The following is a 25,710-nucleotide window of genomic DNA, read 5'->3' as shown; positions in this document are numbered from 1 at the left end:
TTATCATCATTACGGAACTCTGATCACGGGCGGTTTCAAAACGGCGTTCGATTTGCAGTAGCGACTTCGGTCATCTTTTAGGGAAGATACCTTGGACACAGCGATATCCTGTTGATGTATATACGAAAATCAACTCCAGCACACGATGGATCTGATGCTATCTACAGAGACGACTCAACACAACGTCGCGTTTTCGAGTCTTTGCTTTGCTGTGAGGCGCACACTAGGCTCTTATGTTCCAGTCAAGGACTCGTTCTGGAAACTCCAAATCCTTCCGTACGAACACGCCTTTTTGGTGATCGATCAGCGAGCAGAAGTCTAAGTCTGGTTTTAACACCAAACCTGGTCTTTACATGTGACTACGTAATCTTGTTCTAGGCGTGGCTCACTAGGCGTCATCTTCGTTCTCTGTAATCGCATTACGTCCATCATCGTGACTTCGAGGAGGAATTGAGTGGAGGTGAAGAGGTGATTTTGAGCCGGAAGAACCGTAAATCAGCACATGTAGCGAGTGCCTAACATATTTGGGTACTTAGAGATACTTTTCCAAACCTTGGTCTTCAAGCCAGTGTTCGTCCGAGTTCATCAACAAAGTCAAATAGAAGATGGTATGTGTTTGCGTGCCTGGACTTGCCTTGTGAGACGCCGCAGGGTCTCGCAGCAGACGTATCTGGAGAGCGATGTGACATCTCCTTGCGCACGATATTGGTATCAGAGTTCAAGTTACGAGTCCTTCCCGCGTGACCCAAAACATCGAGTACAAAGCTTACGTCAATTACGTATATGTTCATGGAAAGCTCATGTTGGCTGACGCATGATCGTACTAGCACATTTCGATATATACATTTCCAAAACCCAATAGTCACTGCAGTATGGCTTTCTCCGCCGTATTACATACCCCAACTGAACCCATCCGCACCATTCGCCCACATACCAAAAATCTGAATAGGGAATTTATCCGCAATGTACTGGTATCCGGCAGGATTAGGATGAAGATAATCTCCAGAATCATACAACGGGCTGAGTTGACTCGGTATTGTGGGATCGGCCAGGAACTTATCAAAGTCCACGACGGCATCAAAAACACCGGAGGTGCGGATGAAAGTATTGACCCGCTGACGTGTCTTCTCGCGCTCAGGATCAGAGTAAGGTTGTTGAGTAAAATTGGCTGGTGCAGAGAAAGGTGTGATAGTAGCGCCGAAAACAGGGATGCCGTGGGCGTGGATAAGGGTGACCATCTGCTCGTACGCCTGAGTCAGTCCTTGATAAATCTGCTCTTGCGCTTCGGGTGTTGTAGGTGCACTTCCGATATCATTTACACCCTCGAAGATCATGGCATACTTTACACCAGGATGCGCCAGGACGTCGCGATCAATACGGCCGAACGCGTTGGGGCCGAGACCGTCTGCTAAGATACGGTTTCCACCTGCAGCCAGGTTACCCGCGGAAATGTACTTGGTTGAGGGGTTCTTTTGAAGGCGCGCAAGGAGCAGGTCGGGCCATCTGTTGTTTTGATTGGTTGTGGATCCACGGCCGTCAGTGATGGAGTCGCCAACAATGAGCAGGGAGCCAACACGCGGTTGAACCCAGGCTTCGATGGAGGAAAGAAAGTACCAATGTGCTGCGGACTGTGTGGTAGAGTTGCTGATGTCGAGACTAGCTGAGGAGACTGCGTTGCCGAATTGCCACCAACTTGTAGTTCTGGAGCCAGGATGGCTGGTGATGCTGTTTGTCGTCTGTCCGCTCGCAAGGTACATGGTTACGGTAACGATCTGCTGCGCCTTGATCTCAAAATTTATGGGGTCGGACACTGCGAGGGCACCGTTCGGTACACTGATCCCATCTTTTCCTCCAAAGGTAACCTTTTGGACAGTTTGGGGTTGGACCTGGTAGATACCGGCGATTTGGTTCACAGGGAGGGCAACTGTGACGGCGGTGATGGGAAGATTGGAACCGCCAAAGACGTTGGAGAATTTGAGGCGAATTTGGTGGGCTGACGTGGTCATGTACAAAGTTTGTCGGATCGTAGAGTTGACAAAGACAGCGCCTGTTTGATTCTGGTACGTGGTGTTAGTACAAACTCGATAGTGCGTGAGCAACGTAGCATACGAATGGAGCAGGCGGCAAGTTTGCTGGCTCTGTGAGCTGAGGCATCGATGCCCACGCATCGACCCAGTGGCCGTTGGAAGGGTTGGGGCGAAGTTTGCCAGAGGCTCTCGACTCGATCTCAATCGCATGGCCCTGTACCGACACTGCAACGCCCACTAGGAGCACTGCTAACCTCGAGAAGATCATACTGGCTCAATCGTTCTTCGATTGTCAGCTTGAGAGTATGACGATGCCACGACCGACAAAAACACCGGGTATCCGCATGTTTAATACCCTGCCGCTGCCACGGTCCCCAAATTACGGATGTAGGGAAAGAAATGAGGCTAAGCATAGACACGAGCATACATCTGGGATGGCGCAGGAACCGATCTACGGCCTGTTCCTGAAAGAGTATCTGGGGTGCCGTTAACTTGTGGGGATCTGCGGAGATGGGCGGATAAATTGCGCGGACCGAGAAAACCTGGTTGGTGGGCGCGCTCTTTTGCTCGCAACGCTGTTTATCCATCGGCTACACACCGCGTAAACTGCGATTGTGACGCTTGCGCTGTATTCGGACCGCGGACACAATTGTTCCGTTAGCGACACGACTGGGCGAAGAAGCACCGAGTGAGAAGAATCATGTATCCGTATTCATTGGTATCGTAATCCATGCAATAACAAAACAACGCCGCCCATGCAATGTCCCGGAATAGTTAACGCCTTGACTGCCAGAAGCGTCATCTATAAACGTCGTGACTGGCCGTAATCTGTGGCCACCAAGATACATGACCACACAACGGAAAGGTATGGCGATAATCCACAAGGTACCGGTACCAGTGTTTCGAATCCACCCCCAGTTGGAGTGTCAGAAGGTTGGACTTTGGCCACATGAACAGTGTGCAGTCTTCTGGCAGTTGTCACAGACCGCGCGAAGGTGGCCAGCAGCAATGTCGTCGCCTCGAATGTGCACAGCAAGAGCTCAGCACGAGCATACAGAGACATACGAAGAAGGGCTGTAGGCCCATAGCGAGTTGCCGACGTCCGACTCAGAAATCGTCGTCACTTTCCGCCTTTTTCTTTTTCCGGCTTGAAGTCTTCTTCTTCTTGCCATCCACATCCATGTCACCCTCGTTCTTCTCCGGCGCATCGGCGACCTTGGAGACGATCTCGTTGAGGAAGTCGAAGCGGTCGGTCTTGGTGATGGCTTGCTTTAGGTGGATGGAGCCGACGCGCTTGGAGTTGCGCGCCTTGGCTTCGGCGGCGGCTTTGGTGACGAGGGAAATCATAAAGAGCTCAAGCGCTTTGGCTGTGAAGTGTTAGGCAAGTGCGTGTGCGGATAGAATGACGAGTACGTACAAACGACGACAGGCGTGACTTGGGCGACCTTTCCGACATCGTCGTCGGCCTGCATGATGCGCTTTATGCGCGCGACCGGGAAGTGGTTCTTGATGGTGATGTGGTCGGTGTTGGGCGTGTCTGCCCCGCCGAGGCCGCTGCCCGCGTCTGCCATGATGGCGGGCACCGACGCGTCAGGCATGTAGTCTGCATCTTGCATGCTCTCCTCCTTCTTGACGCCGCGAGGCATAAAAGGCTGTGGCGCAGGGTTGGCCTGCAGTGTCGGAGCAGGATGTGTCGGAGCAAAGGGCGGCGCGACGTGGGAAATGGAACCTCTGTAACCTGTATGCTGGGGATGAGTAGGCTGCTCAGCGGAGTAGTAGTAGGAAGATAAATCTGGCGACTGTGGGGCCCAGTTGCTGTCCATTGGCTGGTGCTTGGAGGACAGGGACCTTGGAGAGATGACGCGGTAATTGGGTCTTGTAGCGAGTCTGGGTGACGCTATGAAGCTGCTTCGGTCTTGGTCTGGTGCGGGCGGTGAAAGCATCTGCCACTGTCGAAGAGCGGGCCACGCAGGTTTTATCTACTTTCTCGCCCGCGCGCCTGGGGCCCGTGCCCTACGCGCCCTCCCGACAAAACCGTGAATCCGGATTTGGGCTTGGACTCTTCAGCCTCGTCACCTTCATCGTTCCTGCCCAAGGTCCGCTTTGGAAAGGTCTCGGTGAGGGCGCGGAGCCAGCAGTGGATGACGACACGAGCACGCCAGAGACACATCCGCCATGTCCAAACAGCATCGCGGTGCCTGCTTCTGTTCGCAATGACGAAACCCCCTCGGTCGCCTGAGGTTGTGGTTGATCGGCGCGCAGAGACGGGAGTCGTTGATGGTGTAATTACTTGATCTAATCTGACACTCTGCCGCGCTTCCAAGTTGACGAGGCGTCTGCCTGGCATCCTTCTTTGGGTGCCATGTTTCACCCCTTTGCTTTCCTCTATAGCAGTCTACATTGCAGTCGCATATACATACACAATACAATATGCCCTTCAAGCGCCTCATGTGTCTTTTGTGATGCTGCCATCTTCCTTGCGACCCTCTCTACCTGGGCCTTCTCTCAACCATGTCTCTGCGAGGCTGTTCTTGGGGTCATCTTCAGGGTATCCGCGCTGCCGCCTAACGTCCAGTACTGCCTGCCGCATCCGTCGCGTGCATTCTTTGCGTATGCTGACAGCCTCTGGAGAGTATTTGAGCTTTTCATTTAGCACACCGACCTCGAGTTGGCCCTCCTTCCGCTCCTCAGTTGCGCGCATCTGTTTCCAGCGTGCGCGCAAATCGCCAAACACCTCTTCAGTATCCAGTTTCTCGCCAAATGTCACTCGAACGTTTTTAAACGGCCGTGGTATGAAGCGTGGGAATGTGCGCGTCTCATGCATGATATTGTCGAAGCCTTCAATGAAGATGGGAACGATGTCTGGCATCGGGTCGCTCTCCAGTATCAGTCGAGATACTCCCCATTTGAAGTAGCGCATGATCCGGTCTTCACTTTGGTGGATCATGCCTTCTGGGAAGATGTGTACCCATGCATGCCGCCGGCTGAGATATGCTGAGGGCGCAGGAAACGTGTCCTGTCCATTTGTAGAGAATGTGAGGTGGCCGTCAGTGAAGGGGTCGATCAGATCCGGGCTCTTGAGAGACGTTGTAGGCTTTACTGGTGCGTCTTGCTCGTAGAACGGCCCGCGCGAGAGGAGACGGATCGCTTGCGTTATGGTAGGCTGGAAGAGGCCGCCGAATTGAGAATGCGCCGATCGATGTGTAGGGAGAACCTGCCCGAAGGTGAAGAATGTTGACAGTCCTCTGGTATGGCGTTAGTTGACCATGTTGCAATGTTATTAGAGGGAACATACTTGTTGGTAAAGCACAAGTCGTAGCTGCCCAGTCCCCAGCGCAGGTTGTCTGGGTTGAACATGTAGCTGAGAGGCAGTATGCCCCATAATATCGGATCATCCATTCTGTCCAAATTGTATAAGCGGAATCCATGGTTTGCGAGTGCGAGGTTACGGCAAACGTACGTACACGGAGATGTGGTTCGAGACTATGCATTCGTTAGTACTTGTTGCATTCTACCTGCTTTGCAATGGCATACCAGTAATCAGGCCCCTCTCTCTACTCGCCGGGTCCTCCCTCTCGTCCAGCAGCTTCAAGAAGCCCTCCATTCCGTGCGTCTCCACCTTGCTCAGCCCGGTCAGGAAACCTTTGCATAAGAGGCCGACAGCGCCCATGGTGAAGACGGACGCCGCGCGCCATGGCCCGCTGGGAGCCTCCGGCTGCTCCTCTGGTCGCATTGGGGTTGTCGTGGGGTTGACGGCGACATGTGAAGATTTCGCGCCCAATAGCTGGCTGCTGCGACCAACCAACGTCACCGCCGCCAGGGACTGGGAATTCTGCGACAGGGATTAGCGGCATTGCGGCCTGCACGTGCGGCGAGTGGCTGGCTCTTCCGCCTTCAGCACTCACTCTTCCATCACTACAACACGAGCCCAATACCTTACAACACTAGACGTGCATTCACAATTCCCGTGCACATCATCAAGTCTGGTACACGCCATCGTGTGATTGAGCCTGGCACTATCACCCGGATTGCCATCTCTATTGATTGCATCACGAAAAGTCGCGTCTAAACTTCGCATTCTGCGACTCGCGACTCTATCACATTAGACTTGGCTTAACATGCCGCCTCCAAAGACCATCTTCACGTCTTACGAGCGGAATGCCCTCAAAGATAGGTGGGGCTCGCAGGCAACACGTCTCACTCGTGACTCTTTTCTACCGTTTGGCTCATGCCAGCTATGTCTCCTTCCTTCAGTAGACCCAGTATGCTGTTCACAGGGCGATTTATTCTGCCGCGAGTGTGCCATGACCAATCTTTTGGCTCAACGGAAAGAAATGAAAAGGCTAGAAAAAATCAACGAACGCCAAAAGCTAGAAGATGAGGATCAAAAGCTTCGAGAAGAAGAGGAAGCGCGGTTGCGGGCAGTCGAGGAATTCGAGGCTGTTCAGATGGGGCTTTCCGACAAAGCAGGCGCATCAGCAAGAGTCATTGGAAGGCAGGGCGGCAAGATCATAGTAGAAGAGGAGCAGGATGCAAAGGCTGGAGAGACCAGAGGCACGAAACGTAAATTCGAAATCGACGAAGAAGAGCTCAAGCGCATCGCAGACGAAGAGCAAAGCAAGGCGAAACGTACATTAGACGCCGAACGTAAAGCAGCAAAGGGTCATCTACCCAGCTTCTGGGTCCCAGGCGAGACCCCCGATCAACACCACACAAGCGCGGAGAAGGCGAGGCAGACACCTATATGCCCGTCTAGCCACCCTGACCAACCGCACAGCCTGTCGCTAAAAAGCCTGACGAGCGTCAACTTTCACGAAGAGAAGTCAGCCGATACCGGAAAGTCTGTCCGCACATGTCCCAGCTGCCAGAAAGCGCTCTCGAACAGCACAAAAGCCATGCTAGCTATACCATGCGGCCACGTCCTCTGCAAGCCATGTGTCGACAAGTTTCTCAAGCCAGAACATCGCCATCAGAGAGATGCACATGACGATGGACCTGACCCGGAGACTGTACACTGTTATGTTTGTGATGCGGATCTCACTACAGTCCCGGACGCTAAGGATGGCAAGAAGAAGAAGAAGGACAAAGAAAAGGAGAAGGCGCCCAGGCCTGGACTTGTGGAGATCCGGAGTGAGGGTACTGGATTTGCAAGTGGTGGAAAGGCCATGGTAAAGAGAGAAGGCGTTGCGTTCCAAGTATAGCGAGTTTGTGAACATACAGAAGCAATGCACGAACTTCTGCTCACAAAATGTACCCATATGTCGTATCCTCCAGCCTTTTTAAGTCCTATCAGAATTCGAAGCTATTCGACACCTCATCTCTGCATCTCGAACCGGTGCGTATCTACTTAGACGATGCCACCATTCGGTCGCGGATGGTCCTCTCCGTTATCCTGTTTTCTAATAGACCGCAATTCTGCAACACATGTTGCTGAACGTCACTTAACAAATAAAAATCGTGATGACCTAAGTGTGATCTGGTCCGTACGTGAACATCATCCAGCTTATGCCAGTGCAAGTGTTAGTGGATGGCAGATGTCTGAGACGCGTCGGAGTAGAACGGCGCCCTAGTACGTCGTTACAGTCGTGAATGCTGTACCTCAGCATTGTTCCTTTCTTCATCACAGCAATGATACCAAAAATGTACCGCACTCTGTCAACTATGCCCAGGCATGGCGTTGGATCATCTTCTTGGACCAGTTATCGTGCGCTGCCTACTCGACTATAGAGAACACGAAACCGGCATGAGCTCTGACGTGAGTGCTAAGTATCTTCGATGCGCTCTCATTCAAAATACAGCATGTTATACTCGCCTATGTCGACGTCCAGATCCTTTTCGGTCTCCGCCGTGTGAGGAAGCATGATGTGAGCACGAATTCTGTTGCCTAGTGCAAGCTCTGCAAGGAGCAGGCGAAGATGTGTATATCATATTTAATTGGCTTTTCACCTTGCGATCACTTGCACTTCGCCACTGTGTGTACTACTGAAGCCATTCATGGCCGCTTCGTTCCTGTCCCATTGCGGTAAAACACCACTAAAGTTGTATTTAGGTTTACCATAATGTACCACGAAATTGAACACCTTGATCTGCATTAAAACTCTACAGGAAACTAGCAGCTTGTACCTTCGGGGAGTTTTTTGTGTGTGTCAATGTGGGACAAATTTAATTCAGAATAAGTTTTATCGACCTGGTACATTACAGAAGTACAATCATCAATATATTATCGATATACTTCCCTATCAGTTGCTCAATCGAACACGCTACCACGGCTCCACTTGCTTGACCGCCTGATCCGTTTCCCGTATATGTAGAACACAAAAGGCACTGGGATAAGCAGTGCTGCGAAACCACCAGTAATGCTACTTGCGGGACCAACTCCAATGTTATGATATAACGGCGTGACAACCAATGGAAAAGCGCCTGCAAAAGCGCTTCGAAGGAAGGTATTCGCCGCTACTGCACTCGCCGCATACAATGTAAAAGTGTCAACTAAGTAGTTCAGAGCAGCTTGAAAGATGGTGAAGAAACCGGTTCCCATCAACACGAGACCGATGACAGGAGCGATCCAAGGATACTGTGGATCCGCAGTCCATCCCATGATGAATTGACCAGCGGAGAAGAGTACAGATCCAAGCATCATCGGCGGCAAACGTGCTTCAGGCACTGCGCGATTTCCAGCTGCATGGTAGACCTTGTTGTACAGAATCTGGTTATAGGCATTGATGCTGCAGCCGATTATTGCGCCGACTAAGATGCCCAGGAATGGCAGTGTCGCGCTTACAGCTGGCCAGCCTCTCATTTCCCCAAAGATAATCGGAATGCCACCTGCAGAAAAGAAGATACAAAGTCAGTGCATGTCTCGCATATGATTCATACGCCCTGGACTCACCTAATTGCATGTAGAGGATGCCATAGCAGAAGCTGGCGTAAAGTGCTACGAGAAAACAGATGGGTGTCATGAGAAGTTGTATCGGTCGGAGAAGGAACTTCTTAGACAACTCTTTGATGCTAACATCCCACTCTTCGAACTTGGTGTGGAGCGCCCAATTTCCTGTCTCATGGCGAAGGCGACGCGCTTTATAGACGAGAAGTTTTGGTGGGTAGCATTCGTCAATGAAGACAACGTCGATGACGAGGATGATTGCTTGAAGAATTCCGGTAAAGTACTCGGTCCATCGCCAGCCTAATGAAGGATTGGCGACAAAGGCCGCCGATACGATAGGTCCCAGACATGGACCTCCGACCACTGCCATCGCACTGCAGATTTGAAAACACGAAGTCAGTGTATGTCTCACATGCATTTCGTATAGGCACAACTTACTAGCCGGCCATCGCCAAAGCTCTCCATGCGGGACTGTAAAGATCTCCCAAGACACCACCGGTATTTGTGACTGGTGCGCTAGCAAAGAAGGCACCGAAGAATCGAGTAATCATTAGCGTCTGGAAGTCTTTTGCTACTGCGCTACCAAAGCTAAAGCAGATTGCGACAAGCATAGGCGTCAAGACTGCTAGTCGTCTCCCATAGACTTCGGAGAGTGGCGCCCACAGTAGCGGACCAAGGCCGAATCCGAAGAGGAAGAGCGTAGTACCCAATACAGCTACCTGATTTCCAACATTGAACTCGGCTGCTATCTGTCGTGTGCCAGCCGAATATGCAGAAGATGCCCATGTCGCGCTCATAGTCGTAAAGCCGTACATCAGGGTCGTAGTCACCTTCTTCTTAGTAGGCCAATTCATCGGTCGGTATGGGTCGTCATCGCCATCGAAGTCTACCAGCACATCTGCCGTCGTCTGTTGATGTGCGAGAGGATGGGAGAATGGTGCAACATTCGGTCGTGTACGGATTCGTGAAAGTACTGTGTCGCGCCTGGAAATCGTGGCGCCCAATGGCTGGTTCATACCACTCGCGGTCGCTGTTACTGTCCTGTCTCGTGCTAAGCTCCGTGTGCTGCGCGAGCGCGAGATGCTTTCATGAAGCTCTCTCCGCGATGGACGGTGACCGTCATGATGAAGATCCTTCTCTTCTTCTTCATAATCCGAGGATGATCCAGACGTCGATTTGCTCCGCTGCCTTGGCCTTGATCGCCTTCCATTTTCGAGATCTACATCTGCATTCGATGTTGATGGAGGGGTTGTGTTGTCTTCCGAAACCATGATACTAGTCAATAGTCTCTTGCTGCGTAATTTAAAAGGGACTTGCAATTGCTCAAAATTGACTCAGTTCTCCTAATAATGTGTGGTTCAAACAATGAGATGATGATGTGAAATTACGACAGGTAGCAGGCATCCATATAGGTTCGACATCAAATCCGCAAGGAAAAACAGAGGAAAAAGACCATGAAACGCATAATAGTCTAGAAACAGAGGCCACCCACGATTGCTGTTGGACATCTCCGGTCAATGTGACGTAGATTTTGCGTGCTAATCAGCTGCACTAACCCAGCATGGCAAAGTACGTTCATTACTCGGCATCCTCGAGCTTTTATTCTCAGAAGAACCGGAGATTTTTCCGGCTGACAGATCGCGAAACAAGTACGCTCGCACGAAGATGGAGAGGGTGGCTAGTGAGTCAAGGAAAAGACGCGTGTGCACTGTGAAAGCGACAGGTTTGGAAACGCGACTGTAATGACGTGACGATCTTCGTACCGCGGCAGTTGCCTCCCGTCTCAATCGACAAACATTGCATTGAAATTTGGTTAGCACGTCGCCAACAAAAGAAGAGTGGATACTATAGAATATTCGTCGACATGATCTGATCTAATACTGCTCTTCACAAGGCTCCAGGGGTGTTCTTAACAGCCTGCGCAGCCTCCTCACAGTCCTCCCCTAGCGGAATAACAGCGCCATAGCCTACGGTCTGCGCACAGGCAGTGAAGCCATAAACTTTCTGGTAAAAGCCTGAACCATCCGGACTGGCCTTTTGTAAGGTAGCAGCGAGTACATCAACACCTGCCGAAGGACCAAGCGTTACGTTACCAGAGCGGAAAGTCGGTTGTGCCGTGGCGTTATTGAAAAACTGGGTGTTGCGCTGGCACTTGGGGGTAAGGAGGCTACCAACGCTGCCGAGCATGAGAGGTTGGTTCAACATGCTCTTCCACATATCGAGAGAGTACCTGGGCATGGCTTGGTTGGGCTCGCTGACGAACTTGAGATCAATAGCCTCGGCGTACAGACCTGGGCCGCTAAGAGAGTTGGGTAGTTGTGCCCATTTTGAATTGATGCCGAAAGAGCCATCGCTGTATGTCTGGAGCGGTGCGTTTAGTGGGAGGAAAGCGCCGATCCTAGTGAGAAGGCCGCCTATGGTGGCTGTACAATTGAGCATTAGCTATGATGAACTGATATCAGCACACGAATGTCGTTTACTTACCAACCAGAGAAGGTATGAGACCGAATACATAGCCTTGCGTCACCGGGTCCACGCCTGCCAGGAGAGATACAAGCGGTGCATTGAGTGGCGTCTGGGAGTTGCCGATGCCGACATATGGTATCATGGAGCTGGCAGTCATCAATCCTGTGGCAAGCTGGAGACCACCCTGACGGATGTCGGTATTTGCTCCAGCATTGACAATGACGGGGTGCATGCCAGCCGGGAAGTTCAGTTCCGCTGGGAGAGGCAGCAGGTTTAGTCCTTGTAGGTTGACCAAACTCGAGAACGATTCCTTTAGAGCCTTCTTCACAGCGTCCTTCGGCACAGGAACTAGGAACCAACCTGTAGCATATGTTAGTACACGGTCTTGTTTGCTTTCGATAAAGACTATACTCACTGCTAATCGTGCTCATGGTACGGTCTTGCTGATTGTAGATAGCAACCTCATTTGGACATGTTGTGCTTTGACCAGCGACGAGACTCGCGGCAGCAAGCAGTATTTGGAGGAAAAGACGTGCCATAATAACGAGAATATTGTGAGTTGGGTACTTGGGTGTGATCTAGTCTTACGATGGGACAACAGTGTTATATACAAAGGTGCGCTCTTTCCAAGCTCATCATTACAAGCTAGCACGGTGCTATTCGTCATTACGTTAATTTTGTAGTTCAGTCAACACCTTGTACTCAAGCCTGAAGGTGTTACCTAAAGCGAATGGTGCGTTCTTGGATATTGAGATCGGCTGTGAGCAGCCCAATGCTCATTCGTTAGGATCTACATCATTGCTCCTGTCTTGCGCGCTAGTCATCAATTAGCTTTTTGCTCGCCTCGTTTCGGGCTTTTGTGAGTCCACTTTAGATCAAGGCTAACCTCATAGCAGCTCTTAAACACATTTGCGATCGACGACAGTCGTGGTTCCGGCCCGCTCCGACACCTTCGGAGAAGAATCTCAGATAGTACGGCTATGGAGTTCCCGAACACCGCCATCTGTATACGGGCTGACCAAAACATGCGGTAAAGCCGAGCATCCTGTTGTACAACTGTACATAATGATCATTGCACGATTGTGCCAAATTATTGAGGTCGTGATTTATTCAAATGAGCTCTTTCTAGTGCTTACATTTCGCTGTTGGGAGACGAGGTTGTGAAGCATTTAAGGTTTTTCGATCGAGGACAAGAGATTCTAGGGAGTAGGGAAGAGCTGGCAGACGCTTCACTCTACACTCAAGCAATATTCAAGCAACAGTTTTCAAATCGAGGTTGTCACTTTGCTGGAAGGCAATCATACCTAGTAGACGTGTGCGTAATATGTAACGGTCTTAGTGCAGGAATCAAGATAACTGAATAGAGCCATGTCATGCGATCTTTCGAGATGTGTAGAGCCAGTGCGCTACCATGTTGTACCCCCGTGGTTGCCAATGTCTTAGATCTCGTATGACTCGCGCATACGTTCGAGCAAGTCTTCCTTGCTCTAGCCCTCGCACGACCAGGTGTGAAGTCGTCACCATTTCGAAATATACAATATGCGGTCCTTCTCCTCCGGCATGAGAAGTTGAGCGCGAACACAAGAAAAAGGACAGAATGCAACGATCGCTCGGTTAATGCAACCCTCTCCCCACGTGGCGCGCGGGACGTTGATGTACGCCAAGCCACTAGCGTCTACCTGGAACGGACGCGAACTTCATTGAAGCGTGACGTTCGCGGCCACTTAGCCTTGTCGCATCTTCTCACTCTCCTTTACCTAGCATTCTTTTATCGGGTGGATAAGCGCATAGACGTACTGAAGTCTATGCGACTGTCACTTTGTTATCCTTACCACAATTGAGTGCATAATTCGACCATGGCAGACTACAGCAAGCAGACGGTCGCGCAATTGCGGCAGCTGTTGAAGGATCGTAGTATACCGAGTACCGGCCTGACACGAAAAGCGCAGATTATCGAGAAGTTGCAAGAGGCAGACGGTGCTGAAACTTCGAGTTCTGCTCAAACTTCCAATGCGCACCACGCGAGTACCGAGAACGCAGACGCGCCGCCCGATCCGGTGGAGCAGGTCAAGGAAGAAGTTGGCCATGGCGACACTGCTGGCAGAGAGAATGCTCCGGGACCCGCGCTCTCTGAGGCTGGAGGTATGCGCAGGAATGCAACATTGTTAGCCTCGAATTACTGACCGATCTGTAGAACCAGAGCAACCGAACCACGAAAACGAGTCGAAACCACCACCCGTACCTGCAGCGACTACCGAACCCCTCCCTGAGACAATCTCGCACATTGACAGCGACATTCCTCCGCCAGACCAGATCAAGGCAATAGAGGAGCCTATGGAAGACGCCACCAATACGGACGAGCCCGGTTCGATACAACCCGCGAGAGTCTTCAACGCGCCGCCCGCGGATCCCATTGGCCCAACCGTTACAGAGCCTACAGATGCGGAAGTCGAGGACGTAAAACAGGTCCAGGTTGCAGGGGACGAGCTGCCAGATGCTCCTGGGCCGGCTGCTGAGGCGTTGCGAATGGTGCAGCCACCATCTGGACTTGTCGAAGACTTGCAAGATGCAACAGCGGACGAGAAGATGGCTTTAATCGCATCAGACGAACAGCAATCAGTAGAGAAGCCAGACACACTTGCGGTTCCAGGGTCGCCGATGATCGACACATCGAGGCTGAACACAGAGGAATTAGATGCAGATTCAAAGAAGAGAAAAAGAAGGAGTGGCACACCGGAGATGGCAGCTGAAGACATCAAGGCAAAGAAACATAAGCCAGCTCAAGAACCGGCTCCTGAAATCCACTTGCACGAAGATGAAGACACAGTCATGGAGCAAAGAAGACCGGAGGAAGAGGCCGACAGCCCAACAGACGTCAAGTCACACGAAACGAACGGAAATCGCACCCCACCAGTCGAAGAGCAGCCACCAGCCGTGGAGGCAGATACCAAGCGCGAGAAAAAGGAGAAGGCTGCTCGATACAAAGACCTGGTGAAGTCCAGCGCAGACGACACTCCCCAGGAAGCCTTAACTGACGACAGGCCTACAGTACCCGCACTTCACCCTGTAACATCTGCTTTGTACATCCGCAACTTTATGCGCCCTCTGCGTCCAGAGCCACTGCGAGCACACTTGATTTCTCTTGCCTCGCCACCATCTAGCTCACCAGACCCTACCATAGTTGAGGACCTTTTCCTAGATTCGCTGAAGACGCATGCTCTCGTACTGCTTAGTACTAAGACCGCTGCATCACGAGTACGAGCGTCGCTCCATGGCTCCATCTGGCCACCAGAGGGCAACAGGAAAGAGTTATGGGTAGATTTCGTTCCGGACGAGACGGTAAAAGACTGGATCAGAGAGGAAGAGGACGCGTTGGCTGCAGAGAAAGAGGCCCGTGCAAATAAACTGCCGACTAACCCGAAGCGATTCGAGGTTGTGTATTCCGAATCGAGCAATGGTTCAGTCACAGCCGTGTTTCAAGAAGTCGGATCAAGCGCTCCTGCAAATGCACCACGAGGCCCACGCGCAAGCATTGACGTACGAAGGCCATCCATACAACAACCACTTACACCGTCACTTTCGACCGCTCCATCAAAAGACACACGGCAAGATACTGAAGCCTCGTTCAAAACACTCCACGACCTGTTCAGCGCTACAGAAGCGAAACCTCAACTTTTTTACTTGCCTGTTTCAGATGAGATCTCCGAACTGAGACTGAAGGAATTGGAAGCCGAGACAAGTAGAGACTGGTCACCTGGCGAGACTAGGAAAGGACGGGGTATCAAGGCTGAGATGAAGTACAAATACAGTTTCGATGAAGAGGACAGAATCGTCGAGGTTGGTGAAGAACGCGATGAGGGCTATAGAGGTGGTAGAGGTGGCGGTGGCTTCAGAGGGCGAGGGCGAGGTGGATACAGAGGAAGAAGAGGAGACATGTGGAGAGGATGAGCTACGTGAAGGAATACAAGTTTTGCATGAAGAACTCTCGGAACCGAGATGACGGGCTGGGCTTTCTCCGATGTTATTCCGACAAGTTTACCCTTCCTCGTGCCATCCTGGCAGAAAACGGTCAACGAGCTATGTCAGGCAGGAGTGGATGGTACGTGCTCATTGCGACTTCTTAACATTTCATGCTGCTGCTGCATCAACCTTTTGTCTTGAGAAGGAGACACCTTAACATACAGTATACTAACGTGGATCCGTCGGTCTACACAGCCCATTACCGTCCTTCACCATGGCTGGTTCATGTGGAAATGACCATCTTAAAGTTCTAGTACTCAAAGAGCCTCTACCCTTCAGCGATGAGGACGTCACATTCCGTCTTCTTTCTCTCGACGTTTGCTGTACTTTAGCTTCATTAGCTGTTGGCCTCTCCGTCTTCCACATCATGCAACACGCGCTGCACTGCCTTCGCTCATGGGAACAAAAACACATCATACGCATCCTCGCTGTCATCCCTGTCTATGCTTGGACCACGTTCTTCTCCTACCTTTTCTTCGGCGGTGCGGTTTACTGGGAACTTATCCGTGAATGCTACGCCGCCTACGCTACTGTGAGCTTCTTCACGCTTATGTGTCACTACATAGCACCCAATCTTCACGAGCAGAAAAACTATTTTCGCAGTGCCGAACCGAAGAACTGGGGCTGGCCATTGAATTGGGTCCAGAAGCTGAGTGGTGGTGAACATAAAGGCTGGCTGAGGAAGCCCAGATGCGGCGTCACTTGGTTCAACGTTAGCGCCAGCGCCGCCCGCATTTTTCAAACGTTCGCTGATGTATCTATAGATCAACTATATCGGCATCTTCCAATACGTTGTCCTTCGAACCATCGTAACCATCATATCCGGCGTCACGCAATTATTCGGTCGGCTTTGCAAAGAGGAACACAATCCACGATACGCATCCACATGGACAGCCATATTCGACGCCGTTTCTATCCTTGTAGCCATGTATTGCATGCATCAAGTCTACGACTAGCTCAAAGAAGATCTCGCGCCCAACAAACCTGTTCTCAAGATGGTATGCGTCAAGCTGATTGTCTTCCTTACTTACTGGCAAACATGGCTTATTTCCCTGCTCATCCGGTTTCGTGTACTACATGAAACGCGATTCATTTCGCTTTCCGATATTCATCTTGGAATCCCGTGTCTGCTTACATGCGCTGAGACTTTGGTGTTTGCTATCTTACACTACTGGGCGTTTCCGTGGAGGCAATACGACATTGAGCGGCTTCCAAAATTTCCGGAGCAAGTGTACGAGTGTGGACCTAACGAAGCGCTGCTGGAGGCGGCCAGTCCTTGGGATTACTGCTGCGCCACCGCCCGTGGCTTCCGCTGGCTATTATATGGTATTCATTTTCGCAATGCTAGCCTATTTTATGAGCCCAACTACGAAGCCGAGGGTATCACTACAAGAGTTCGAGACGGTACGCAGTCAGATCCTATGTATGAGGTTCCGAAGGGCGTTGGTAAGCATAATGTGAGAAAGGACAGAAAAACAGCATAACGGCTTGTGTTCTGGGAGAATGGGAAGAAGACAGGACGGTGCTATCAGAGGCCGGGCTAGATGTAAGCTAAAGGTCTTGAGGCTATCAGAGTCGCGCATAGTACGTTAGAGTAACAGTACAACACAGTAGGTTTATCCTAGAGACTGAATACATGTTACAACATATCGCTAGTCTCAATCTTTCGTCCAGGTTTAGGGTGTCTCCATCTGATAGGCCGCGACCGCCGCTTACATAACACCAACAAGGCTCGGGACGATCTTCATCCGCGTCATACCCACGACACCCGTCACCCCGTGCTTCAGCATCTCGTATTTGCCAATGCATCCAGGGTTCCCCGCAGCAAATGCCTCTGATGGCGACGGGCATGTGGAGCTTCTGCCAATGTTAGCACGCAATTGCGGCTAGCTTCCGCGTGCCTGGTATTTCAGTTCGCCTGCCCGTATCGAGCTGCCTCGCTCGAGACGACCAGTTCGCACACTGCCTTTCAGCCCCAGCACAGATCAATATGCCCTCCAAATCACGTGGACTGAGGACTTCGACAGGCTGGTAAGTCACAAACTTCCGGATCGTCAGTGTTTTGTGAGGGCAGGTGCCAGGCTACCTTAACGCAACGCATCATGAGCGCAATGCTAACGAGTGGAACAGCTTGACGTGCCGCAAGCGCAAAGTCAAGTGCGATGAGAGTCATCCAAATTGCAAAAATTGCGAGAGAGTCCACCGCGAGTGTGTATATGCTGAAAAAGCTCCTACACCCCGACGGCCACGAGCATTAAGCGCGTATAACCCCGACGACATTTCAGCTACCACAGATTCTGTGACAGGAAATAATGAGACCGAGCCAAGATCTGCAGGCGTCTCAGCGCTAAGTGCAGAGCCCGTAGAACCGATACAATCGTGGGGACCTTTCCCCGCAGAACAGCCAGGGCTCTCCGAGAGCGTGATACCCAACGACGACTTCTTCCTTGACGACAGTCTTTTTAATTTCGGGGATAGTCTGACCCCCAACTTTGGACCAGTCGAATGGTGATGCCAACTTGTTTATGAAAGCTACTAGAAACTAAGACTTAATAGGTATGATCTACTCGCCGAAGACGCGATCAACAATATGCAAGGACAAACGCATAGCAATCGCTGGAATTTCGACATTGCTAGCCTTTCAAGAAGACAATCACCTCGACAGTCTGTTGCTCTAGAAACGAATGATAACCCTTTCAGCAACGTCGATGTGCATACTATTGCGATACCTGAGCAACCATGGAACACAGAGACGAAGATTGAGCTGAAACGACAAGAATTGGTGTACTTCGAACACTACGTCAGCGTGGTAGCACCAATACTGGACTTGTTCGACCCGGTGAAGCATTTCGCTAACGTTGTGCCTCATCTTGCCTTGCATAATGTAGGGTTGCTGAAGTCTTTATTGGCAGTGGGTGCCTGTCACATGGCGCTATTTCAGGATCAGGATGCAAACAACGATATTGCGTCACAAGCGCCGCCTGGCACGCCCGCTTCATCTTCCAGTGCATCGCCGACAATTCGAACGCTTGCTGAGCAATTTTATTATGAAACACTGCAATACCTATCTCAGAATCTACTGTATCAGTCGTATACGAAGTCTCGCGAAATACTCGTCACTGCTATCATGATCTCGACATATGGTACGTATTGCCTTTGTACGAGCAGCGGGAGTGATATTTGCTCAGTATACTAACGGAGACAAGAAATGTTTGGGACAGCTAGCACCTCGGATCATAGTAACTGGGATCGCCATCTAAGGGGAGCATTCTGGATACAACGAAATTCAGACACAAGCGGCGAGTCTAATGATGGCTTGCAACGAGCAGTCTGGTGGGCATGGCTACGGCAAGACGTCTGGGCGGCTTTCCGTACTGGGCGGCCGGCACTGACAATACACCAGCCTAGAGTTCCGATGGCTGAACTTACATCAGAAGGACTGGCTACACGTATTATATACATCGCAGCAAAATGCGTACAGTTTGCTGCAACACCTAAGCAGGGTGACATCGCCGGATACATCGAAGCAGGAGAAACGTTATTGCGGATGCTAGACGCATGGAAGAGTCTCCTACCGCCAAGCTTTGAGCCCATACCCATCCAATCTGGACATCATGTATCTTCACCGAATCCAGCGCTCGAAGCGAATCTGACGCCAATATGGATACATCCTCCCGCGCATGCCGCTGCTATTCAGATGTACCATTTTGCACGAATCATAATGGTACTCAATCAGCCATCTACCGGAGGTCTTAACACGTATCAGACACGCTTCAAGCTCCTACGCGAAAGCACTTCGACAATTTGCGGTATAGCATTAGCACAGCAATCGCAGAACTCACCCTCGGCTTTTGTTTGCTTCCAGGCTATCTATGCAGGTTTGTTCACCCAACCCCGTGTATACTATGCAAACTGAATCGGTATCAGCGGCACTGTGCACGGAGACAAAAGATCGCCAGGCAGAAATACTCGAAATTCTTAGGATGGTCTTGAGTATCAGCAAGTTTCCGTCGATCACAATACTAGATGATCTAGTAAACGTCTGGGGTGGCAACACAAATTCATGATACATGCGAAACTTCTGGAATCGTCTTACAACTGTGTACATGAATGGCTATGGCGTTGAGTGACGCATCTCAAGTAATGCATATTGGAGAGTGACGCCCATCTACAGTGTAAGCAGTTCTTCAAATGTACGGAGCTTCTCATTCCAGAAGCCATCATGCTAGTTATTAGGATTCAACACACCCTACCTATCGCATACCCCAGGTTCGCGATTCTGGGGCCCCGCATCCATGAGACCTTGAGGAAACTTGGTAGCTGCGACATCTCGCATCGAGCTCCAATCGGATTCTAGCCAAGCTAGCTTTGACTGCGCTAGCGCACCGAATTGCCTATTCGAGTTTCTCTGGTGATTACTGTCACGCTCTTGTACGACAGAGCTTCAATGGAGTACCCAACGATCTTACAGCGACCGGTACGGCCACAAGGAAGTGCTCGAATCGATCTCGTCGCGATGAAGCCCGCTTGCGGCGGCCTCTTGGGCAGTCGTAATCGACAACGACGATGACATTTAAAGACTGAATCTCCTGCTGATGATATTATACAGCATACATTCTCAAATATCACTTTCATTGCATCCGCCATGTCACCATCTCTCGAATTTTACGACAAGGTCTCAAATGATCTTCCTATCAAACCAGTAGCAACCAAGATTCATGACGTGACTGGCATTGCTGCTGTGGAGCTCGATCAGTCGGATAAACACGATCTTGTACTCAAATATTTCCGCGCATATATCGCAGATCTTTGCCAACAGTTCAATGGCGGACATCCAGGGTAAGATGCTTCAGTCACACTCATTTTTGGTTCGAACCTAACACAAAGTCTTATAGCTCTGCCATGGGCATGGCTGCTATCGGTGTCGCCCTATACAAGTATGTTATGAAATTTTCACCGAAAAACGGCAACTACTTCAACCGCGATCGTTTCGTTCTATCAAATGGTATGTGCATCCTTGTTGCGGCTTTCGAATGCTACAAACGAGCGGTTGGAACGGAGCATGTGAGCTAACGCTTCAACCAGGCCATGCTTGCTTGTGGCAATATCTGTTCATGCACCTCGTCGGAGTTGAAAGCATGACAACAGAGCAATTGAAGTCCTATCACAGCTCTCGATATGACTCAATTTGCCCGGGGCACCCCGAGATCGAGAACGAGGGAGTCGAAGTCACAACTGGACCTCTTGGTCAAGGCGTTGCTAATGCCGTCGGTCTCGCCATGGCCACGAAGAACCTTGCTGCCACATACAATCGGGATGGCTACACAGTTGTCGACAATATGACCTGGTGCATGATTGGTGATGCATGCCTTCAAGAAGGTGTGGGTCTCGAAGCAGTGTCGCTAGCCGGTCACTGGAAGCTCAACAATCTTTGTATCATCTATGATAACAACAATATTACGTGCGATGGCACCGCCGATGTCGCAAATGCTGGGGAAGACATGAACGAAAAGATGAAGGCAACTGGTTGGAATGTTGTCGATATCCTTGATGGCCATTCGAACGTTAGCAGCATCGTCCATGCGCTCCTGAACGCCCGAAGTAGCGACAAGCCTACGTTCATCAACATTCGCACCGTGATTGGATTTGGCTCGGGCAAGGCAGGAACACCAGCGACCCACGGTGCTGCGCTCGGGCTCGACGACATTGTGAACATCAAGAAGTCATTCGGTCTGAACCCAGATGAACATTACGTTCTCCCATCGGCCATGTACAGCTTCTTTGAAGACGTGGCTCCTCGTGGCAAGCAGCTTGAAGCTGACTGGTCTGCCACTGTTAGCGACTATGAGAAGAAGTACCCGGAGCTGGCTGCGGAGTTTAAGCTCCGTGTTGCGGGCAAGATGCCTGCTGATTGGACCAAGTACATCCCGCAGAAGGGGGAATTTCCTAGTGAGCCGACCGCGACGCGTAAGTCGGCTGGATTGGTTGGTAACCCTCTCGGTAAGAGCATGGGCAACTTTCTTGTTGGCACTGCGGACCTCACCCCGTCTTGCAATGTTGCATATCAGAAGAAGGTGGACTTCCAGTCGGTAAGAGCCAACCTTTAGCCAACCAAGCTCTGATCATATTACTGACTTCATTCAGCCTGAGCTGAAGACCGCATGCGGCCTGAACGGAGACTACACTGGGCGATACATACATTATGGCATTCGCGAACACGCTATGTGTGCCATATCTAATGGTCTAGCAGCTTTCAACAAAGGCACCTTCCTTCCAATCACGTCGTCTTTCTTCATGTTCTACCTTTACGCAGCACCGGCTGTTCGCATGGGCGCGTTGCAAGGTTTACAGCAAATTCACATCGCGACGCATGACTCAATCGGTACTGGAGAGGACGGACCTACACATCAGCCTATTGCTCTCGCCACGCTTTACCGCGCTATGCCCAATCTGCTATACATGCGTCCTTGCGATTCTGAGGAGGTAGCCGGTGCATTTGAGGTTGCTATCAAGGCCACTGAAACGCCCAGCATCATTTCTCTATCTCGCCAAGCCCTACCTCAGTGGAACCAGTCATCGCGGTCGGGTTTTGCTAAAGGAGCCTACGTCTTTGTGGAAGAGGAGGAGTTCGACGTTACCCTCATCAGTACCGGATCCGAAATGGTCTTCGCTATGCAGACGCGCGATCTTCTCAAGTCTGAACATGGCATAACAGCCCGTGTCGTATCTTTCCCTTGCCCACGCTTGTTCGAACAGCAGACTCGTGACTACAAACAGTCTGTACTGAAGCCAAGAGCTGGCAAGCCTAGCGTCGTTATCGAAGCTTACGCGGCGAACGGCTGGGAGCGCTATGCCGACGCTGCTATCTCAATGCGCCGCTTTGGCAAGAGCTTGCCGAGCAAGACGGCTTATGAATATTTCGGTTTCCAGCCATCTGTCATGACACCGAAAATCAAGGATTTAGTTGAAGAAGTCAAGCGTAATGGAATTGAGACCTTGAGGGGCGACTTCCGGGACCTCAATGGTGCACTGGGTATCGGTTTCGAGCATTGAGCGATCAGGAACTATTTTACTTTCTTACCGCATTCAAGGGGTTTTGGTATTGGTCATCTTCCACGTAGCATCAACTACATTGCTTGTCAATAGCGCGTTTCTGGGTCATTCTTGTCGAGTTTCTCCTGTCGCAACCTCCTGCAATCCATCAGCAGTCTGAGCAACAGGGACTGCATTAAGCAATTTCACATCTACTCACGTACAACTAGCAACACAGCCTAAAGGCACCCATACTACTTTATGCATAGAGAAGCAGTTACCTTATCGATTTGCCTTCATTCGTCATGTTTCACGTTGCTGACGAACACAGCCGGTGCTACACAGCGTCAGCACCTTAAGCAAGGGACTGCATACCCTCTTTTTCCAGGGTTCCCCCACAACTTCTTTCATGCTCATATTGATGCAGCAGTCCCATACGAACGGGGTCGCCTCTGCATATGCGCGACCAAAGCACACTGGTCTTATAGATATCGGGCTTCTGGGTGACACAAGTTAAATTTAAATGAGTATTAGCTAATTGTACCTCTGATTGTTGCCACCTAGATTCTTCTCCTATCACGTACGTCCTACCAACCCTCATAAATATCGCCAAATATCACCGTGGCTTGGTTTCGATATAGCGAGCGCTAGGTCTGCACAGCGAATCCCCTCAGTTCACCGATATAGCAATATAGAATTGCATGTATGACGATGTAGGGTAATTTACTCATTGAATTGCGGATGGTATCCAAAAGATTGTTCGAATATCGTGACGGCAGACTCCCCCGGGTCTCACCCAGGCATACAAGCTGAGGAAGTCACATACGCATGTATAAAGACTGACGAAATGACCTCCGAGAGCAAGTAACTCTCCACAAACAACCGCTTCTAGTGCATTTGGATATCATATGTACATCAAGTGCCAATCTCTGCGATGAGATTCACAAACACAGTCGTGGCTCTTGTTGGCCTCACAACAGCTCTCGGTCAATCCAACCCCCTTCGCATCCTCCCCCCAAATTGGTCTTTTACCATCTCGTCTATACGCGGTCCCGGCTGTCCTGACTCGGGCAAACATGGCACGGTCTCACGCACCACGCGCCTAACTTTCGGTTCCAATACCGTCGATGGTAGTGAAATCTACTATTGGTTTATCGCATACCCATGGATGCGTGTTGACCTTCAGGCTGGCCCCCGCCATACATGGTGCGAGGCGACTTTATCATACAAGGAATACAAAGATGTAAACAAGACTGCTGAGGCGGAGAAGTATAAGCTGAGGCTGCACAAGAATGGGACGAAGGGAATCATGACATACGAGTTGGATGAGGGAGTAAAGGTTTACTGGGACTTTGCTTACTACGTGGGTGAGGGGAGTGGAAGAGCAGAGGTACGCTGTATGTAAAACATCTTGCCACTTCACTGACATCTCAAACAGGTCGCAGATACTATTGCATTGACTGGTCCTGCCTCATCTGGTCAGTACGCTCAAGAGCACTACTCTAACATTAGTTACCCACCTGAGCTCATTCCCCAGTCTAACTGCGGAAGTGGGACGTTTTCGTTCCGCACTGAGATGTGGGTTGAAGGAAAAGACGGTCAGAAAGGTGTCGTAGATAGTGAGCACTCGTACAGTGAGGAGCTTGGAAACCAGTATTATGGTGCGCAGCAGGGGTTTAGCTACGACTGGGAGCAGTGTGAGTAAGGGATGCAAGATCGGAACTTGCTTCAATGGCTTAAAGAGTTGACCAACCACTTCATACAATGCATTCTGAGGATGTGCATGTGCCTAGTCAAGCAGAGTTCATGGTTGTGCTAATCGCAGTGTCCTCCATCGGAGATACTATACATAATGCTACACGAATTGCAACAAGCTACCCACTTTCAATGTGAGACTCTAGAGTACATCATGTCGTAGATGCCAATCATCGCTCTGCCAGCATGTTCTTAATCTGTCGCCAGTAGCTGCCATCCACCTCCTTTTGCAATTCGTCCTTGGCCAACCATTTGAAGTCCTGGAGGCCAAGCTTGTTTTCCTTGAGATTAACTTGTCCAGCCATGATGCGTGCCTTGAGGAAGAAAGTCTTTGCGCCGTACTCCTTGAGGTCTCCTGCAGATTTGGGCTCGCGGTAGTCTACTTGGTGGTGGCCAACTGGCACGTGGCCGACGAGCCAAGTGTTCATGTTGACGCCACCAGTGTGTGTGATAATACGGTTTGCCGCCTAATCAACGTCAGCATCTCAGTAGACTTATGAAGGGACATGGTACTACGTACACCGTGTAGGTTCTCCTCGTTTAGGCGATCCTGTGGGAACTGCCATTGCCCCTCCTTGTTCTTGACAAGCAGGTATAGTGTTCTCTGCAGTGCGCGGTTCAAGCTCTTGGTGTCGTTCTTCTGATCCGCCTCTGTTATCCTCGGCATCGGCTTCTCTACGGGCTCGCGCTCCATCTTTTTTGCGCCAGTGGTATCTGGAGCGTCCTCCAGGCCAGACTGCTCAGCGTCTTCTATAAGCTTCCCGACCTGGTGTTCGAAATCACTTTCTTGTGCTCCCACGAGAACTTCGTCGTTCCAGGCTTCCTCTCCGTAACCTTGGTATCGTCCGATATCGCGGGCGGGGGTCAGCCGTTGCTTCATTTTTCGTTTCCATTCTAGATCTGCAGGTGTTCGTTTCTTGACGTAGAAATATCTTGTGAAGGGCAGCGCAAGTCGTTCGTTCAGACGTCTTTGGTAGAGAAAGAAGGCGGCTTCGAATGGGTGGAGGTCGCGTGTTATTTGTGGGGGGCGGGACAGGACAACACCGGCGTTGACAGCGTAAGAGGCTGACGGCGAAGCCTGGGCAACGGGGGGGATATGTTGGGCAGCTTGGTCGTCGGTCTGGATGGCTGCAGCAGCGGCGGATGCGTATGTGCGGGTGATGGTGTCTCTACATGAACGGCATATTGATTGACCTTGATTCGTCAGCACTCGAAATGCCTCGCATACCAATTGCAATGCATACCAGCTCTTGAGGCCAGGCGCCTCGTTGTCTGCTGTCCGGCGTTCATTTCTCCCGATGCCCTCCGCAGTATCACGGTGCAGCCGCTGCCATCTCGAGGATCTCAGAAAAGTTCGGGGAACGGAGGTGCTTTGGGTCTAGCGGCATTACCTAAGCAGCTATCCCAAGTTAACTTTTCTTCGGCGCAAACAGCCTCTCTTCTTCTTTACGGCACCTCCTTATCCCCAGCATACTCGTACTGTCATGAGATCCTGGTCATTTAACGGTGCCCAGAGGAAGTTGAGCA

At 50.9% G+C, this 25,710-nt stretch overlaps 11 protein-coding genes across 11 annotated transcripts; 4 read left to right on the top strand and 7 right to left on the bottom strand.

Annotated features, from left to right (window-relative positions):
* Nucleotides 1–890: 890 nt before the first annotated feature.
* On the bottom strand, nt 891–2,295 carry J4E82_005701 (uncharacterized protein; the record flags this gene model as incomplete). The annotated part of the gene is made up of 2 exons (XM_051731962.1): nt 891–2,057; nt 2,110–2,295. 2 exons carry the CDS (start codon nt 2,293–2,295, stop codon nt 891–893), a joined length of 1,353 nt encoding a protein of 450 aa, XP_051588211.1.
* An 839-nt stretch (nt 2,296–3,134) lies between these two features.
* J4E82_005700 (uncharacterized protein) lies at nt 3,135–3,850 on the bottom strand (the record flags this gene model as incomplete). The annotated part of the gene is made up of 2 exons (XM_051731961.1): nt 3,135–3,394; nt 3,445–3,850. 2 exons carry the CDS (start codon nt 3,848–3,850, stop codon nt 3,135–3,137), a joined length of 666 nt encoding a protein of 221 aa, XP_051588210.1.
* A 623-nt stretch (nt 3,851–4,473) lies between these two features.
* J4E82_005699 (uncharacterized protein) lies at nt 4,474–5,760 on the bottom strand (the record flags this gene model as incomplete). Its single annotated transcript, XM_051731960.1, has 4 exons — nt 4,474–5,272; nt 5,323–5,427; nt 5,492–5,510; nt 5,562–5,760. The coding sequence occupies 4 exons, from the start codon at nt 5,758–5,760 to the stop codon at nt 4,474–4,476; spliced, it is 1,122 nt and encodes a 373-aa protein (XP_051588209.1).
* Nucleotides 5,761–6,145: 385 nt separating this feature from the next.
* Nucleotides 6,146–7,228, top strand: J4E82_005698 (uncharacterized protein; the record flags this gene model as incomplete). Its single annotated transcript, XM_051731959.1, has 1 exon — nt 6,146–7,228. The coding sequence occupies one exon, from the start codon at nt 6,146–6,148 to the stop codon at nt 7,226–7,228; it is 1,083 nt and encodes a 360-aa protein (XP_051588208.1).
* Nucleotides 7,229–8,274: 1,046 nt separating this feature from the next.
* J4E82_005697 (uncharacterized protein) lies at nt 8,275–9,280 on the bottom strand (the record flags this gene model as incomplete). The annotated part of the gene is made up of 2 exons (XM_051731958.1): nt 8,275–8,852; nt 8,917–9,280. 2 exons carry the CDS (start codon nt 9,278–9,280, stop codon nt 8,275–8,277), a joined length of 942 nt encoding a protein of 313 aa, XP_051588207.1.
* A 67-nt stretch (nt 9,281–9,347) lies between these two features.
* Nucleotides 9,348–10,181, bottom strand: J4E82_005696 (uncharacterized protein; the record flags this gene model as incomplete). The annotated part of the gene is made up of 1 exon (XM_051731957.1): nt 9,348–10,181. The coding sequence occupies one exon, from the start codon at nt 10,179–10,181 to the stop codon at nt 9,348–9,350; it is 834 nt and encodes a 277-aa protein (XP_051588206.1).
* A 616-nt stretch (nt 10,182–10,797) lies between these two features.
* On the bottom strand, nt 10,798–11,915 carry J4E82_005695 (uncharacterized protein; the record flags this gene model as incomplete). The annotated part of the gene is made up of 3 exons (XM_051731956.1): nt 10,798–11,333; nt 11,395–11,736; nt 11,792–11,915. The coding sequence occupies 3 exons, from the start codon at nt 11,913–11,915 to the stop codon at nt 10,798–10,800; spliced, it is 1,002 nt and encodes a 333-aa protein (XP_051588205.1).
* Nucleotides 11,916–13,232: 1,317 nt separating this feature from the next.
* J4E82_005694 (uncharacterized protein) lies at nt 13,233–15,324 on the top strand (the record flags this gene model as incomplete). Its single annotated transcript, XM_051731955.1, has 2 exons — nt 13,233–13,518; nt 13,571–15,324. 2 exons carry the CDS (start codon nt 13,233–13,235, stop codon nt 15,322–15,324), a joined length of 2,040 nt encoding a protein of 679 aa, XP_051588204.1.
* A 4,717-nt stretch (nt 15,325–20,041) lies between these two features.
* On the top strand, nt 20,042–22,449 carry J4E82_005693 (uncharacterized protein; the record flags this gene model as incomplete). Its single annotated transcript, XM_051731954.1, has 4 exons — nt 20,042–20,235; nt 20,292–20,401; nt 20,482–21,485; nt 21,541–22,449. The coding sequence occupies 4 exons, from the start codon at nt 20,042–20,044 to the stop codon at nt 22,447–22,449; spliced, it is 2,217 nt and encodes a 738-aa protein (XP_051588203.1).
* A 913-nt stretch (nt 22,450–23,362) lies between these two features.
* Nucleotides 23,363–24,133, top strand: J4E82_005692 (uncharacterized protein; the record flags this gene model as incomplete). Its single annotated transcript, XM_051731953.1, has 2 exons — nt 23,363–23,818; nt 23,867–24,133. The coding sequence occupies 2 exons, from the start codon at nt 23,363–23,365 to the stop codon at nt 24,131–24,133; spliced, it is 723 nt and encodes a 240-aa protein (XP_051588202.1).
* Nucleotides 24,134–24,353: 220 nt separating this feature from the next.
* On the bottom strand, nt 24,354–25,473 carry J4E82_005691 (uncharacterized protein; the record flags this gene model as incomplete). Its single annotated transcript, XM_051731952.1, has 3 exons — nt 24,354–24,650; nt 24,704–25,377; nt 25,428–25,473. 3 exons carry the CDS (start codon nt 25,471–25,473, stop codon nt 24,354–24,356), a joined length of 1,017 nt encoding a protein of 338 aa, XP_051588201.1.
* Between the last annotated feature and the right edge of the window lie 237 nt (nt 25,474–25,710).

The sequence above is a fragment of the Alternaria postmessia genome (genome assembly GCF_024291825.1).
Source record: "Alternaria postmessia strain BMP 2775 chromosome Unknown scaffold_31, whole genome shotgun sequence".
Taxonomy (NCBI): domain Eukaryota; kingdom Fungi; phylum Ascomycota; class Dothideomycetes; order Pleosporales; family Pleosporaceae; genus Alternaria; species Alternaria postmessia.
The sequence above is the reverse complement of the archived record's forward strand: the minus strand, read 5'-3'. Positions and strand labels throughout refer to the sequence as shown.